The following is an 18,191-nucleotide window of genomic DNA, read 5'->3' as shown; positions in this document are numbered from 1 at the left end:
CTGAACAGTAATCATTAGCCCCAGCCCAGAATTTGATGATGGTTAGAGACCAGCTTTTGGGATGGGGGGTGGGGGGGTGTCAGAGAGAGACAAAAGGAATGAGAGAGGGAAGCTGGTGTTCATTAGGAAGGGCTCAGCTGCTCGAATATGATAAAATCCCATGTTCACTTAAGATGTTTACTGTGTGTGGAAGCTCCTATTTGTAAATAGGGCAGATCCCCTGTTTGAAAGCTGGTGTTATTATTCACACCCATAGAACAAACACCTCCACCCCCCTGTTGTTGTCTTAAAAAACTCCAGCTGCTCATGAATATAGGGTCAGGGAGGGCCGCCTAAATGTTTCTCTGTGCTTTCTCTCCAGCTCAGCCAGCAGAGCTGTTTCCTGTTCTTTGTTTCAAGGCTGGGGTTTGCGTCATACATTCCAAGTGGCATATGTGTGCTCTTTCCTGTTGCAGGCTGTTTGCTGGTAGATCAGTAGCCCAGACCAGGCCGTGGTCCCTGCCCCTACACTCCTGTTCTCCACCCAGGGGGAGTGATCATGTCTCTACACACTTACGATTGCCTAAGATGTCAGGGTTATGTCATAACGAGAAGTCAGTTAACCTTTTTACATGCACCCTTTGCTCCAGTGTGTGTATATGGGTGAATAAATACTTTTGCCTTTGGATAATTGTTCACTGCCAAAGGGTGATTTTGCAGGAAGGTGGGGGGTTGCCTATTGGCCGAAGCGGAGGTTGTAGATTTTGGGTGATGCTTGTTGGAGGGCAGGTGGGTATTCACTCAGGGATAGGCGTTTGGCCCTGCTCCACCTTCCAGTGCCGAGGAGAGGAGGTGGCATTATCCGAATGCTCTGCCCCACCCCCACGCTCCTCCTTCCCATTTTACAGTGGCGGGAGTGGCCTCTGGGATGGGGAAGGAGCAACCTTGGCAGCTTGGGCTGACTTCAATCTTGCTCGTGTTTTTAAGGAAGAAATCTTTAGGAAAACTATTGAGGCAAAGCATAGGATAGATGGGGGGGAAATCCCAGGATTATTTCATTTCTAAGACAAAGATTTAAATATTAGGACAATTTGTTTTTGTTTCCTTTTTTTTTTTAAACTGCATTCTGTACCTAATTTCCAAACTTAAGAATGAAAGAACTGCAGACTCGTTCATTTAATGAAGCCTTGGGAATTTTAAAAGTCTTAGGCTTTTAACACAGAAGAATGCTCTGCCTATTATTTTACAGTAAGTGCTTAGAAATCACATTTTTTAAGAATATTTCATAGATTATTGGTCAGTGAGGTCTTTGAGGGTCTTCCCTTGCCCCTTGGTCCTTCAAGAACTAAAGTTTTAAAGAAATGGTTGGATAAGAAAAGATGGCACCTTTTTTTTTTTCTTAACTTTGTGATTTTCTTTACAATCTAATGGCATTGTCTCTGTTCTCAAGTGAAATGAAAAGAATTGCTGAGGCAGCAAATGGGCTCTGGTCCTTCCAAAAATTGATAATTCCCTGGTTTTAACTTCACTTCCCACCACATTCTTCATGGATAAAAGGGAAATAGACATTATGACATTAAGAAAAACACTAGGATCAAATGTCAGCTGCTGATTCTTGAAAAAGGAGGCGTTTGGGATAGTTTCAATCATATTTTCCCCCTTTAGAGGAAGCAAACTGGAATGTCAAGTTGACTTGCACCTGGGGCCTTGAAGCTAAAATGCATCAGTAATCGAAATGAAGCTTTTTTTGTTAACAACCCAGTGGCTCCCCCCCCCCATTTAGGGTGCAGGGGCACCCCAAATTAAACTGTTTCCTCCTGTTTGTGGGAAGAGGAAGAGAGGTGGTTAATAGAGAGACTGGGAGTTGCCCATAAGGAAAAAAAAACTTCCAGACTTTTAAAGGTTATGTTGAACAATTGGGGAAATTATACCAGCTGATAGTTACTATAATTACAAAAAAGATAAAAATGATGGCTTTACCCTACAAAAATCATTCCTAATTCAGTTCCACTTTCCCTCCACATTCCCATTAGATGCTTGCTTCTTTAATATTGCAGAAAAAAACACTTTATAAAAAATGAGAGGTATTCTTCCTCTCCCTCCAACCCCCCTTAAGGTGATCTAAAGCACTACCAGAAATAAATAGGCAGCTTCATTTTTGAAGTCCGGGGCCATCCCATTATTCTGGAGCTGGGGCTTCATTTCTCACTGGTTCTAACTTAAAACAGCCTTTGGAATCGTGAAACAGTTGCTCGCTGGGTTGCTGATGGGGATGGTATCCTAGTCCAAATTCATTGCAGAGGGAGTTGGAGAAGGATTGCGAGTGGTTTTCATTGCATTTTCAAGCCTGATGTGTGTGTCCCTTTTCGGAGACTGGTTTCTCATCTTAAAACAGTCGTGCCAGAGCTCGAGACAGGAAGCCAGACAGCAGTCTGCCCTGATAAGGGCGAGTATTGTCTAAGGGGGGTAGCCTGCTTCCCCTCCTCAGCGGAGTTCCCTGAAATGCAAGAGCAATAAAACGGGCATAGACAGTCATTTCTGACCCAGAACTCCGACTTCCTTTCCTTAAGAGTGAGAAATTGTGTGTTCACCGTTCCCTGAAACATATTACTGGTATAGTTTGTATCCAGGGTGGGAGTCTCCTAGTCAAGTCTCTTAGTCAAGTTCCTGGTGCTTTTGGAAATGCTACATTGTGTTGACTCGCCTAACACATTACTACCCCCTTCTCATGAATAGGGGAGCTGGCCAGCATGTGGGCAACTGCTGGCCTTTCAGTTCATGGGTTCTGTGGGTGCCAGGGCTTGCTCAGAACCCCCTCCCAGAAGGACCCTTTATGCGTGGGGGGCGGCAGCAGGAGAAGGGGCCCTGTCTCTAAGGGACGGGGAGGGTGGATGACCAGGGAGGACTTGGAGCTAGGCTGCACCCAGCGCAGTGCTGCAGGACCTGGTCTGAACCCCAGCAACCAAATGGCCACTGGTTTCCTTGCCTGCTCCCAACCCCAGAGAGTGACCTGTGAGCGCGGCTAGATCTCCCCTGCTTGCTACCCACAGTGCCTCTTCCGGGCTCCTCTCTGAAGTGCTCGCTCTTCTCTTTCTCACTTAACACCCTCTGCCATCCCAAGCCATGCCCGCCAAAGCTGCTCGCACACGGGAAGTTGTCCAGCTCCTACTGCGCTCTTAAGTCTACCTCCCCTCCCCCCCCAGAGTATGAGACCCCCAAGCTTGGCCAGCCGTTCTTCTTAGCATGGTCCTTTCTGATGTGGCCTTGCCCTTCATTCCATCCGAGCAGGTGAGCTGCGAGTCTTAGGGGGCCGTCCATTCATTCATTCCTCTCCCGAGCATGGGTTGAGCATCCACTCATGAGCGCTGATCTGGAATCACGTGCGCTCATTATTCTCGGCCTGGCCAGCCGAGAGCCGCCCTGAGCCATCTAACCCAAGGTGGCATTTGCAAGTCTTAATTGCCCACTAGAACCTGCCCACAGGGAACTGGAGAGTGGTGGTGGAGACACGGATGGTTGGGGGGGGATTCCTTCTCAGCTCCCACATTTTCCTACAGGGAGTGTGGGTGACCACAGCCAGGCACAAAGACTCTGGAAGGTAGATGCACAGTCCAGATTCCCAAGCAGAGCAGGAAGAGCCCTGAGCCAGCCGGCACACCCAGATACTTTGGCCTTGGCAGCAGGCCACTCTGAATTTGGAGGATTTTCGTACCCCCATTTCTGAAAGTGGGGGCCAAGGACCTGGCCTTTCCATCGTCGCATTGGCTCTTAGGATTTCCGTGCCGGTCTGGGGGGCAGTTAGGATTTTCCTCTGTGCTTTTATGGACCAGTTGCAGGTGCCTGGGCCAGGAAGAATAGCCGTACCCGGGCACTCGGAAGATGTCTTTTGATCTCGGGTCCAAGTCTTAGTGCACAGTTGAGAGATGGGCTGGGCCGGGATCAACCCTGCTGCTAAGGTTGTGCCCTGCTGGTGTGCCTGAGCGCCCCTCCCTCCCGTTGGCCTTGTGCCCACAGTGCTTCTGCTCTTAGCCTTTGGGGCCGGTCCAAGGCCACCTGTCTTGAAGACACACGGCTCGAGGCAGCTGCCTGGTGCTCGGGGGCTGTGGCTCTCACCCCACGGATGGAAGGCAGGGTGGAAGGTCGCCAAACATTGAGTGACCCCCAGATCAGGGGGTCTGAGCACAGGGGGAGGGGGCGATGAGCAGGGAGTGTGCATTTCCTAGGCCCCAAAAGACATAGCCAGTCGCAGCAGAATGCACACACAGACAACCCTTGGGCTGTTGCCCGTGTCTTGGAGGACGGACGCCCCCTGGGCCCCTCAGGCCGTCCCTGCATCCCTCAGGCCTTTGCTTCCAGTACCAGGATCAGGGCAGACTGCAGAGGCCCTGACTCCATTAGGAAGGGCTCAGGGTGGGTGATCATGGCCTTGAAAACAATACCCTGAAGATCACTGGAGAAACTCCTACAATAGGCTGTTTTCGGAGCAGTCTTATTATTTTATTTATTTAATTCCCCCCGCCCCGGCACTTTGGTTTAGCAGGTTCCGCAGAGCCAGGCCGCCCAGCCCCCGTCCCAGTTACTGTGAGATTCCCGGTGCCTTTCAAAGGTGGACACTCCTTTCTCCTGGGCCCAGAGCTCCGAGCGCCCGACCTTGTGTCTGGCCTTCTTGGGAGAGTGTGTGTGGGGGACCCCACCTAGAAGGCCTAGGGCAGGCGTGGTCTGCAGGTGGGAGCCCGCTCAGCACGCTGGCCAGTAGGTGAGGGCCTCAGCAGGCGGCCAGGGCAGGGCAGTCAGCTGCAGGCCGAGTGGGGAGGGCCTTGAACTGCTTTGAAGAATTAGGAGGATTTAGATAAGCCGGAAGGGGACGGGGCATTCCACCCTGGTTGCCCAGCATCAGGGCCAAATATGAACAAAGGCGTGGGGGTGGGGGCGTGGGGGACCCGGCAGCCGCCCTGAGGGTTCTTGTTGGAGCAGGGGGACAGCTGAGGGAGGAGGGGGTGCCCGGCTGGAGCCCTGAAACACTCCCCCCACCCAGTCCTGGGGGCCCATGGGAGGGTCCTTTGTCATCTTGGGGCAAGTTTGCTAAATGAAGGGGACTTGGGGATCAGGGTGGATGGGAGGGGTGCGGTGGAGGAGAAAACCCCACCCCCAAAACACCCAGTGGCCCTGGGTCAGTAGGAGGCATGGAAAGAGAGATTGGCCAGGGAGACTTAAAAGGTACCCCCAAGCTTCCATGGCAAATGGCCTGAAAAATAGGTGTTGGGGGGAGGTCACCCCAGGATCTTAGGGACACTTGGAGTTAATTTTGCTCACAGTGTACCCCAAGCCCCTTGCTGTTGCCTGTTTGAAGGGAGCAGGCAGTCGGGAAAGCCTGAGGAGGGGTGGGGGGCTATGAGATTGGCTTGTGGTGGGCGATCCTGGCTCTGAGCCCCAGAATAACCAGGGCCCCACGCACGGTTCTCCAGGCTGGTTATTTTGAAGATTTCCACCATCCCTGCTCAGGCCGGAATTTCCAGGAACTGGCTGCCTCCTGGAGCCAGCGGCCCCTCCCAGCCTCCCACTCCCTGGGTGGGGCCCACTGGGTGGAGGCCCCAAGGGTGGAGTGGGGTGGGCCGCCCCGCGATAGGACCGCGTGCGGGGAGGAGGCCTCACGCAGCCCTGCTGCATGTGATTATATAACGCCTCGCCCCGGAGCGCGGGCGGGGGCGTGAGGGTTCCAGAGAGGGCTGCCTGTGCCCAGCCCCAGGTGGCATGGAACTCGAGCTTGCCTGAAGGGGTCTTGTCTGGCCAGTCCCCCCCCCCCACCCAAGCCCCCCACTACCACCCCAACGCCTGCTTCTCTGGGCCTCCCTGGCTGTGAGCTCTGGAAGGATTTTGCTGGGTTGTTACCTTTGCACCTGTCCTTATTTACATGCAAAATCAATTGCTTCACTTGGTCTTTCCGAAGTACAGGGTGTGGGCAGAATCTTATCTGAAGCCGTGTCCTGTTTGGACAAGTTGGACTCGCCTTGGCAGCCCTCCATAGGGTGGAGCAGATGGGTGGAGGCGGGGAAGTAAAATTGGGTGGCTTGTTAGCAGAGAGAGGAGAGAGGGCGGATTGTTTGCTCACCGGATCATTATATTTAATCTGAAACTAAATAATTAACTTCTTTCCCATTTCCAAAACTTTTTTTTTTTGGTGCAAAATAACTCATTTGTGAGGGGCAAAGATTTAGATGTCCTCCTGCAGAATGTTTTCTTCCGGAGCCAACTCCAGACGGCGACCGTAGGTGGGACTCAAGTGCTAGGAACGCAGGACGCCTCTCCAGGTAGGTCAGGCGCCTGCCCCTTCCGGAACCTCCCGGCTGAAGCATCAGCTCCCATCTGTCGCTGGGTCCCAGGCATGTGTGTCAGGCCTGGGTGATGGCCATTCAATAATCTGTGCTCTGGAAGACTTGGGGTCTGGAAGTCAAGAAAGCAAACTTCCGTGGGAACGGAAGCTTGGGATTCAGGGATGCAGTGTTTCTACTACCTGGTCCTGCACCTGACCAGGAAGGAGCTACTCACATCCTTACTCCCCGACCCCAGGTAAACTTTGGGAAAAAGACGCAGGCCTCATCCTTTTTGAATCACTTATTGGTTTGGCGGCGCTAGTTTTTTTTCCCCCTCCCTTAAACCTGTTTGCAATCCACTGGGAAACAGATTTGCTGTGAGGGTCAGGCGGAGTTTGGCGGAGGATGAATGCAGGATTCCTTGGAGGCACTGCGGAAAGGAGTCTATGGAGAGGGGATTCTGAGGGGGATGAGTGGAGAGAGCAGGGCAGAGGCAGATCCCCGCAGCTGCAGACCCAGGAAATAGTTTCAGATACCCGGTTCTCTGCCCACATTCTCTTCTCGCTTGGGCTTTTACAAGAAGGGCCCCGCTTTAGAAGGTGGTTTCTTGTAATAAAACATGGCTCTGGCTTCGGGACAAGCTACTTTCAAAGGAGGTTCGGTAACCTAACCTCTGGGACTGTGTGTTTCTAAGCTCGCAGCTCGTTTGTACCCCCATAAAGCAATTGTCAGGCAGGCCAGGAGGACTGTGTATGATGGGGGGAGGGCGGGAAGACTGTTGTAGCTGATTCACCAAGCTTTTTAATACGTGATCACGCGGTTGTGCTTTTTGGCAAGAATCTGACACTCGAGAAGTCAGAAGTTTAAGTGGTGAGAGGTTGAAGGGAAACCTGCTTCCTTTTGGAGGAAAGCTCCATGGTACTGACCAGCCAGACAGCGCGTTCGGGCAGGGGAGAGGAAGAACATTTGCTCCATCCATGGAAAATTATTCTGGCAATGATAATGTTCTTATATTTTTGCTTTGAGGCACCTCGTTAACGCGGGAGATATTTTAAGACCTGTGTTGCCCCTGTTTTCTAAAACAGATTTTGTTTCCCAAGTTGCTTACATGCCTTTTGGGGGGGGGGGGGGGTAGGGAATGTGCAATGTACATGTGAATCTGTTCGTGATTGGAAAGTGGTTGAAAGGAAGAGTAGCATCATGTTTAAGGCCACCTCATCCCTGCGATACCCACATAAAATGATTAACAGAATTCCCCACGGTAGTTAAAACCCACTGACAGGTCTGAGGACCCTGGCGAGGGCAGACGCGGCATTAGCCAAGGCTCTAATACCTGTGTAAGGGCTCCACCTACTGGTGGCGCTTAAGATTGCTGGCAGTGTTGTGCAATCAGTTTTCTGCAGCATTCGTAATTTCTTGAGCATTCTTTTTAAATGATGGTACTATCCCCAGAGCCCTGAGCTGAGTGTGCATAACAAAAGCCACTAAGTTTAGAGACCCTGATTTTTCCAGTGTTTACTTCCCAGCTCTGTGGAAGACACATTGGAAATGCTGCACTCATCTGATTTCTACCCAAACCCCAAGGCAGCCAAGTGCCGATGGCAAACTCAGACCCATCAGGCACTTGAGTGTGGAGCTCAGTTTTCTGCAGCCTCGTGAGCAGAGCCCTGATCATGTCTTATATGTGTTTGATTCTCTTCCTAAATTTGATTTTCTAGTGTGGGCTTTTCTATCTTGTTTTGAAGTTTTCATTATAAATCGGATCGCTTAAATATTAGCTCACAGATGTGCACCCTGTTGCGTGTGTCCCAGGAAGCTTTGTTAACAGCTGGGAGGTGCTGTTTTCTCTGCATGCCCTTCTGCATCTCTCGTTCCATATCCTGTGACTAGCACTGAAAGTATAATCAATCATTTGAGAAGTTCCCAGTTTGCGCGTGTCATGCTGTTAGAAATGCATTCGAATGGGCCATGAGTTTGATTCTGTTCATAGTAACACTGGGTTTATTATTATTAGCACGGTCCTCCCATTGTTCATCGATTTGCTCAAGCGGGCCCAGTAACGTCTCCATTGTGACAATTGTTACTGTGCCTGGCATATCAAATACGTCACGGGGAGCTTGCCAGGCTTTGCCGTGCAGGCGAGACACTCTCGGTAGCTTGTCGGGCTCTACGAGAGGGGCGGAGGAACCGAACCCGGCTCTGCCGGGCCGACTGCGTGCAAGGCAAACGCCCTTCTGCTGTGCTATTGCTCCAGCCCAGTAACACTAGGATTTTACAATATTTTAGTAAAAATAAATCGGGTTTTGGCTCCTTTATATCAATCCCCTTCCCTCCCCCCCATCCTACCCCAGGGATTACACGTTTTGCAAGGCATTCACTTCCTTAAATTTAGATAAAAGACATTAAGAGGACAGTAGGAAGGTGATTTTGATCACGTCTTAACCCTGTGTTTCATTTCTGAATTCAGTCTTGCCATGGGCATTAGAAAAAGTTGCCCATGAAATGGTAGGCCAAAGAGCCTACGACCGATGGTCATTCCTTGGGGCTGCCCTTACTGGTTTGTCAACGGCACAGGGGGAGGTTGAAAGGGTTAAGCCGTGGGGCGGGGGTGGGGGGGATATCTGAGCCAAGAGAAGGCTCCAGAAGGAAGGACCATGATCCCTGTGGAGAATGACATGCCTAGCCCTAACCTGTGTGGGTGTCTGTGGATACAGAGGATATGCTCATTGATAAGACTGATTCAAGGGTAAACGTTTGGGTTTAAGGCCTACTTGATTTTCCTACAACTATGTACAAAAGGCTGTAGGAAACAGGCCAGGGAGGGAGATGTCATCTGTATCTCGCACAGGAAGTGGAGGTTGGCAAGACACCTGCCCTCTTGCGAGTGCTTGCCTTTGACGTCAGGTTGGTTCCCGCGGGAGACCTGCTAGTGGCGAGGGTCTTCTGCTAAGGACCAGCTCCAGGTAACGGGCTTGAGGGAGCCAGGGAGATGAAAGCTAAATTATCGGACCTCAAAGATCTCACCTCCTTTGTTCCTGAGATCGGACTCAGGCAGCCGTCCAGAGCCCCGGGTCGTCCTGCACAGCTGCTGGGCTGGGAACTGGTTAATAATAGATCCAAGATACAAAAGAGGTTTTCATCCTTCCTTATGAAATCATCCATTTTTCACTGGCTGTTGGGGTTTGTTCTTGCTGGGATATCGAGGGTGGGGGTGTGGGCAGAGGCGGGGGGCAGTGGTGATAACCGTTGGTTGGAGCAGCCTGGTGCTGTTCCCAGATGATAATACGCCCTGTCATGGAGGGGCATAGAACATTGGAAGTCGGGACCTTCTGTGGAGTTCGTGGTAGTGTTCACGTGTTGTCATGACACCCAGGACATGCTTTCTCCCATCGAACAGTGGAAGTGCAAGCACGCCGTGGTAGCACTCGGGTCATTGCGTGTTAACATCTGGCACAAGTCGGGCCCCGGGCTGGCTGTCACCACGGTGGGATCCGCGCAGTTGGTGACGGAGAAGCAGCACCCTGGGCAGCTCTTCCGGGTCGCACTCCATCAGGAGTTTGTCCTCCTTCCCGCCCAGCCCATGTGATCTGCCAGGACCTTGCCTTTCTCCAAACGGTTGAGCTGGGCACTCCTTTTGGACAAGAGGGAACCTAATGTGGGGGCTGAAATAGCTGAGAAGGGTCCGGACTGCGTTTCTGGATCCTAGCAGTGACCCTCGGCTGGGTCCCGGGAGGAAGCCCAAGCTTTGATGAAGATGGGCATTGGGAGAGAGTGAGGGTGATCCACAGAAGGAACTGAAAGGAAAATGGGGGCGAACTAGAGAAGAGAAACAGGACCAGGACCAGGATAAAGAAAGGTTGCCTTTCCGTGAGTCTGAAGATCGCCTAATGAGAAATTGGAATGTGTACACACAGATAAGTCTGCTATATAAAAAGTAAAAAGCAGTGAATGGAATGTGTGTGAGTGTTGGTGGTTTAAGACCAGGATAGGCATTGTTCTGAAGAAGAAATGTAAATAGTAGGACAGGAGAGCAAGAACAGAGGTTAAGGTGCCTGGGTTTCATGTAGCTGAGATGGTTTGGTCCCCAAGCACAGAGCTGGAGTAAGTAGCCCTCAAGTATCACTGGGTGTTGGCCGAAGACACCCCCACCCCCTAAAGTAATGGAAATGAAGATGGGAAGGTGTATCAAAAAATGTATCAGTTCAGAATGAAGATAATTGGGCAAGTTGATGCCAACAGAGAGTCCCAAGTACTTTTCTTTCTTTTCCTTCCTTTAATTTTCTGTTTTGGCTTTGGGGCCACACCAAACAGTGCTCAGGCCTTTCTCCTGGCTCTGTGCAATGCTCGTTGCTAATAGAAGGGTTAGGAAATAGGTTCTTCTTTATTGATGGAAGTAAATAGAGTGTCTTTGCTGGATGTTACATCATGCTTTACAACACAGTATGTTCTCACCCAATAACGTCCCTTCAAAAAACTCATCAGACAAAAGCTGTGCGGGACAGTAGAACTGTTAAAGATTGGCTCTATGTGTAAAAGTGAGAATTTATTTATTTTGGCTTTTTGGGTCACACCCGGCAATGGTCAGGGGTTACTCCTGGCTCAGCACTCAAGAATTATGCCTGGTGGTGATTGGGGGAACCATATGGGATGCCAGGGATCAAACTGGGGTCAGTTGCGTGCAAGGCAAAGGCCCTACCTGCTTTGGCCCCAAGAGTGAGAATTTCGAAGCCACAGAAATGCCCTACAAGGGGTGATACAGTGAACAATCCATTGACACAGTGGCCCTCAGAATCTGATGAGAAGGAACCAGGATGGCTGGGGAAAGAAGCAGTGACTCAGTAAAACATCAGATGCAGTTTGGTGCTCAGAGGTGCTGCCTTTGGTGATACAAGGCATATGTGAGCCTTTGTGGCCACTCAAACACTTAGCTGCTGGGATTCCATCTGGAAAAAGTTTGGAAGAATAAAATACAGCAGTGGTTGCTTCTGGGTATTTCTTTTCGCTGGTCTTTTCCTGACTCTTCAGAACAAATATACAGGAAGGAGAAGTCATAGATAATGAACACTTCTGTTGGGTTGTATAGCAAGCTCCTGCAAACTTCACATCTCAGAAGGGACCGTATAGACGGTCCCAGAAACGGCGGCTGGGTGTGTCTGTGTTTGAGGTAGCAATGCATGTTGGGGCTCGTCTGGTTAGGACCATGGTATCTGGCTTGAATGAACCCAAGCTGACCTCTTCTGTAGGTAAGGGGCACAAATTGCCGCCATTTTCAGGGACCAGGGAGAGGAGAGAGGGGTAAGGAATATTGTGTGTTCTTCTTTTCACTTGTTCAAATGGAAAGGTGCGCTGGAATTTAGATGTCACTCGGTTTTGTTTTCTAGGCGCAAACCCAGAACACCCTAGAAAAGCTCAACTAAAAGAATGCTCATGTTTGACCCGGTGCCCGTCAAGCAAGAGGCCATGGACCCCGTCACGGTGGTAAGTTTCCCGACACTGCACGCCTCTTCCTGTCCGTGCCCCTTAGCACTTCTAGGGGGAGCTTTTCTTGGAGCTCCTGACAGTCCCAGGATACCTCGGGACTGTGCATACCTGTCTCAGGGGATCCTTGCTTTCCTCAGCCCAGAGATCCCTGCTTTCCCTCAGCCACAGCCCAGACTGGCCACACGGGCCATGGGCAGACCTGTCCATCACGGAGACCAGTTTACAGAAGTGCCTCCATTTTTTTAGCTCCAGCTCTTAAGTTTATTAGTTTTGTCACCAACGTGTTTGGCCAGACTGGGTTGGTTTTATTATTATTATTATTATCATCATCATTTTAATTAACATGCATCTAGAGATATGGCAGGGGAGGGAGGGTTAGAAACCTGTGCCTGATGTTTGTTCTGGTTGCGAAGCGAACGTCTCGGGCAAGACGTCCACATCAGGGACGTGATGCCTTAGAGATGCCTTTCACACCCCATCACCATGCCAGATGTGGGTTTTTTTTTTTTTAGAAATGTTGGTGTAGCCGCCAGGAGTGATTCCTGAACACAGAACCAGAAGTAACCCCTGATTTTCGACAGATGTGACCCAAAAACCAGGAAAAAAAATAAATGGTGCAGGTTTATTGTTTGATTTGGGGGCACACCGGTGGTGCTCAGGGGTTACTCCTGTCTCTGCTCAGGAATCACTCCTGGCAGTGCCTGGGTGGACCATCTGAAATGTTAGAGATTGGACCTGGGTAGGGTGTATACAAGGCGAGTGCCCTGCCTGCTATACTATTTCTCCGGCCTCAGGTTGTTTATTTTTAATTCTGGAGAGAAGCTATTCTAGTGTCTCTCCTGGAGTATTGTGTGTCTCCACTGCAAAGCTGCTAATAAAGCAGAAACCTGGGGGCCAAGGATGTGTGTGGCTCAATGGAATTTGCATGCCTCATATGTGGCAGGCCCTAGGCTCAACCCCCTCTTCTCCCAAGCCCCAAGGAAAAAACTGTAGCACTGTAGCACTGTCCTCCCTTTGTTCATCAGTTTGCTCGAGCGGGCCCAGTAACGTCTCCACTGGAGACTTTGTTGTTACTGTGTTTGGCATATCGAATACGTCACGGGGAGCTTGCCAGGCTTTGCCGTGTGGGTGAGATACTCTCGGTAACTTGCCGGGCTCTCCGAGAGGGGTGGAGGAATCGAACCTGGCTCGGCCAGGCCGGGCCACGCGCAAGGCAAATGCCTACCGCTGTGCTGCCGCTACAGCCCAAGGAAAAAATAAAACCAGGAAAATAAGAACTACTCAGTCCTTTGACTTGTGAAATCTTGATAGTCTAAATATAGCAGGAAGAGGCCGGAGCAATCGAGATAGTACAGGTGGGTGTAAAGCACCGGTCTTGCATATGACCAACCCCGGTGTCACCCCTAGCACTACATCAGGTCACATGAGCACCACCAGGAGTGATCCCTGAGTCCAGAGCTAGGAGGAAGCTCTGAGCACACTGGGTGTGCCCCCAGTCCCCATATTTATGCTAAGAATGAAATAATAAAAGGATCTGCTGGAAACCAGTGGTAGCAGCCCTTTGGAGCTGTGTCTGAGAGACGACTGAGGACAAACTAGGAAAGAACTTGACAGCGAGGGTGGAATTCTGTCTTCCTTGAAGGGTTTCTGGCTGAGGAGAGTCTTCTCATTGTCTTCTCAGCCTGCCCTCTGACCCTGGGGGATGCTTTGAGGCCTGAGTTCAGGTAGGTAGCACAGTTGATTCCATGGTGATGGGACCCAGGAAGGTTTGGACTTCAGGGTGTGGGGGAGAAACTGTGGGAAAGAGGAAGACACCAGCCAGTTTGCCGACTGTCTTGGCCTTTGTCTTCGTGGGCTTGGAAAATCCCGGGGAGAGAAGCTTGGCCTGAGTTATGTATCCAAAAGTTATTAATGACACACATGCAAAAGGAGATGCATCTTCTGCATTGGCTACCAGAGGCTCCTGCCCAAAATATTTTTGCTGGACCTAGAGGGATCCTCTGTGAGGCCCATGGACCCAAGTTGCCTTGGATGCTCCTGGAGAAGCCAGTGAATTATTTCCCCCCTACCATGAAAAGTTAAGTCTCAGAGGCTTGTAGGAAATAACATTTACATTCTTGCGTGATCACTGGGTAACTTGAGTGTCTTAAGATGATGAGAACTGAGCCATAATAAGACTTTTATTAATCAAAAGACTCATTTGATGTTCTCATCGTATTCATGCTGTTGTCATAGTCATCACCCCTTTTCCCCCATGTTGGAGGTAGATTAAGGTATCAAATTTCCTCATTAATTATACCCTTGAAATATGAATAGGCTTTTAGGAGCGGAAGATATGATTAATTGTATAAGTGATGCAGAACCATCCATGATGCATTTTATTACGCGGTATACTTCTAATGCTTTTAATCAAGCGTGAAAATAGGGCTCAAGAGCCTAATTTCAAGCACAAATGAAGAGCCACATTGCTAACTTAGTATGATATAATTAAGTGCAAAGAAATGCACTTCACTGAACAAAAAATAATAATAATGAAAGGAAATAAAATGAGTTTTGGGGCCAGGGAGAGTGTTCAGTGGGCACTCTTGCCTACAGGAGACCTGGTTTCACTCTGAGGACCCCTGGCAGTGACCCCTGAGCACAGTCAGGCATGTCCCCAGAACACACAAGACATTCAAGTAATATTTTCCTTTCAGTGCTGTAAGTTGTATAGGTACATGCAGTTAAAATATATGGAAGTATTTTTTGCACTAAGTAGTCTTTTTTGTTCTGATTTTTTTTTTGTGGGGGGATCACACCCGGCGATGCACTGGGGTTACTCCTGGCTCATGCACTCAGGAATTACTCCTGGCAGTGCTCGGGGGACCATATGGGATGCTGGGAATCGAACCCTGGTCAACTGCATGCAAGGCAAACGCAATCCGCTGTGCTATCACTCCAGCCCCTTATTGTGATTTTAAAATTTATTCTGATGCTTCCAGAATTGAGTTAGATCTTTTCACCCAAAATTAGTGACGGTCTTCCATTAAAGGATTTTCCTCCCCTTTCGTTCAGTAAACTCCTAGTTAGCAAGGTGGAAATATTTGGAGAGGAATATGTTTTATAGAACAACATTAAAAGCTTTTGTTCCACTCTTGAATCTTCAGATTTCATCTGTCCTGCCCTCGTTGTTGGTATGTATTAAGCTTGATTTATTACTCATTTCTCCCTTTCTTATTTAAGTCAGCGTTCTAAACATGAAGGCAACATAGGACATTTGCAAAGATTTTTTTTTTCATGCCACATAGGAATAAAATTATTTTACAGTGACTTATCTGTTCTTTCAAACCCTTTTTTCTTGATTGTGCCAGGGTTCGAGCCCAGCGCCTCGTCTCCTGCAAGGCATATGTGTAGTGCCACCAAGCTGCAGCACCATGGTTTTTTTCTGCAGCTTAGAGAAAGTGAGGGAGAAAATGCTCTTTCTTTCTCATCAAAAGACAGGCGTTCACACTCTTTTGCCGACCTGCGTGCTTTCAGGCAGATGACAAGGCTCTCCCAAGGCTGGGGGTTGTTCCCAGGCAGGAGTTGCTGCAGAGGCCGCACCCTGCCCGGGCAGCAGTGGTAGAAATCACTTGCTGTGTTCTGCGCCTCCTGGGCTTTTAGGGGTTTTCTAGGATGTCATTTTTTTTTTTAATTTGCAAAATCGGAGATTGTAAAATGTGAGATAGTGCCTATAAAATGACACCCAAAGGTGTGTGTTTTATCGATGCTCTTACAAAGAAGGGTGAAAATGAAAGAATTTGATTCAAGAAGCAAATTTAATTCTTTAAAAAAAAAAAACCTTCCGGGCCACATCTGGTGGTGTTTGATTGAACCCAGGTTAGATATCTGCAACCTTAAGTACTGTGAGCCCCTTAGGTACTGTAGTATTTCTCCGGCCATTGTAATAAAGTTATTTTTCCCTACTCATCCTCCCAGAAGGTTATTTTTGAAGGCAAATTCCCGTTTCTCCCCCTGTCCCCCCCCTTTTTCTTTATCTTTTTGTTTTTGTTAGAGGGGGGTGGTCACACCTGTCATTAGTCAGGGCTTATTCCTGGCTCTCTGTCCCAGGGTCACTCCTGAGTGGGCTTGGGACCATGTTCTGTACTTGGCATCCATCAGAGGTCAGTGGCATGAAAGAAAGGCATGAGCCTTGGTACTATCTCTCCAGTTTTGTTTTTGTCTGTTGGCGTGGTGAAAATTTCCATCTCACAGCCTGACAGACATGCCCTGTTCTCCCAGAGTTGTTCCACAGTTTGATGAGCCAGTTGGGAAGCGTGCTTTGGGAGCATGTCTGCACAGAGGGACATGCTCTGGGCCTTGGCCAGTGGCAGGCGTACGTGCACCCGCCCTCCTGCCCTCAGAACTCTGCCTGGGGGGTGGGGGGTGGGGATTGCTTGGGGTGGCTTGTCCCGGGACTCGCTCTTTTCCCCATGTTCACAAGTGGCTCCATGGAAGGATGCTGTACACAGTCTCCACACAGGGGACACACCTAGATAATGACCCATATAGTTTCCCAGTAAAGACAGTGGAAATCCTCATTGGAGAATTAGAGGATTAGGGGCTGGAGCGATAGCACAGTAGATAGGGCATTTGCTTTGCACGAGGTCTACCTGGGATAGATCCTCAGCATCCCATATGGTCCCCCGAGCACCACCAGGAGTAATTCCTGAGTGCAGAGCCAGGAGTAACCCCTGAGCCTTGCCAGGTGTGACCCCCCAAAAGAAAAAAAATAGATAATTAGAGGACTATTCTATAGCATGTGAAACTTCAGAACTGGGAAAACGCTCTCCCTTTCATCCACATACTTGATTACTTAAACTCTTATTTTTTTATTTTGGTTTGGGGTTACCCTTGGCAGTGCTCAAGATTTACTCCCGGCTCTGCACTCAGGGATCACTTCTGGTGGGGCTCAGATGACCATATGGGCTACCAGGGATTGAACCCTGGTTGGCTGCATGCAAGGCAAGTGCCCTACCCATTGAGCTCTCTTCAGTGCTCACCCACCCCCCATGACGGCCCCTGAGAATCGTACTGTTAGTCATTTTTATTATTTAATTTGAATAAGGCTACCACCTCATGTGCCCCGTGTCACTATCCAGACATGGCAGATTTCCAGGGTTTTAAAGATAGCTTCGGAGGTTCTGCCAATGCCTAGAGCCCCATGGACACTCACCCCATGTGGACCCGGAGCGCAGAGGTTGGGCCTCAGTGGGAATCCCTGTCCAAACCCCTGCTTCCCCCGTTACTGCTGGGGTTGGGGGTGTAGGCTCTGGAATGAGTAGTAAGTGAGCTTGAGCTACTTCTGTACTTCAGGCCCCCTGGGTGGGATCCCTGGGTTAGACTGTGAGTCAGTATTGCCACAGCATCATAAATGCAGAGCTAGAAGCAAGGCACAGTGCTGCTTGTCCCTTTCACTGCAAAGCATTCAAATCCAAGTAATTTTCTGCCTGCGGACTTGACATGTTATCAAGAAAGCGTTCAGTTTCCCTAAAAAGGCCTACAATTTTTTAAAAAAAATTTCCTAGGTTGAGATTTTTTTTTTTTGGTTCGTTTTTGTTTTTAAACATTCTGCATCAAAGGTTTTGTTACTGTTTTGAGTTAGGGTAGAAGTACTCCTAGGTGAATTCCAAAGCTGAGGGCAATACCAGAATGCCGTTGCAGCGAGTTCATTTATCCTGATTTTCTGAGAAAGGTCCCCCTGCCCCGCAGGATATACAGGGAAGTGGGGGCTATGCGGGGGTGTCATACCTAGGGTGTTCAGGACTTGCTCCTGGCTCTGCTCAGGGGTCACTACTGGTGGTTTCAGGTGAAGTGTGCTGCAGGTCAGTCGTCTTAATTGCTCTGCCAGCTCCAGAGAAAGGTATTTGAAGATAATTCTGGTCACTTCTTTAGATTTGGGGGAAGGGACTGGAGGAATATAGCACAGTGGGTAGAGCGTCTGCCTTGCACGCTGCTGGCCTGGTTTTGATTTTGACATTCCATATCATCCCCCAAGCAACATTAGGTGCCATCCCTGAGTACAAAGCCAGGAGTAAGTCCTGAGTACTGCTGCATATGGCCCAAAAACTGAAGTTGGGGGTGGGGAGAAAAGATTTGGGGGAGACCTGGGCCTCAGCTTGGGTGCACCCCAGACCTATTTGGGGACTGGGTCATCTTCTGCAGCTTCAGTCCCGGGATGAATCAGACAGCGGACCAGCTGTAGCCAAGGGCCTGTCATTTCCAGGGTGGGCAGCTCGTGGGTGTGTCATGAAACACACCGACCTGCTTTTCAGGTTTGCTGGGGTGTGTGACCTTGCCAGCCAGGACTGCTGGTCCTCTAGGCCGGGACCATTCAGCCATGGAAGCTCACGTAAATGGCCACCACTATGTGCTGTTTTTCTCTATCAAACATGGCAGATC

At 49.7% G+C, this 18,191-nt stretch overlaps 1 protein-coding gene across 1 annotated transcript in view; it reads left to right on the top strand.

The window, feature by feature from the left end:
• Positions 1-18,191, top strand: part of KLF3 (KLF transcription factor 3) — a 35,857-nt gene that overhangs the window by 3,113 nt on the left and 14,553 nt on the right. Inside the window, exon 3 of the mRNA XM_056125531.1 lies at positions 11,672-11,768. Within this exon, the coding sequence (XP_055981506.1) occupies positions 11,712-11,768 (57 nt within the window). The 5' untranslated portion in view covers positions 11,672-11,711. The remainder of the gene's footprint in view (positions 1-11,671; positions 11,769-18,191) is intronic.

Source organism: Sorex fumeus, unplaced genomic scaffold (genome assembly GCF_029834395.1).
Source record: "Sorex fumeus unplaced genomic scaffold, SorFum_2.1 ptg000055l, whole genome shotgun sequence".
Classification (NCBI taxonomy): Eukaryota; Metazoa; Chordata; class Mammalia; order Eulipotyphla; family Soricidae; genus Sorex; species Sorex fumeus.
This window is presented reverse-complemented; position numbering and strand designations above follow the sequence as displayed.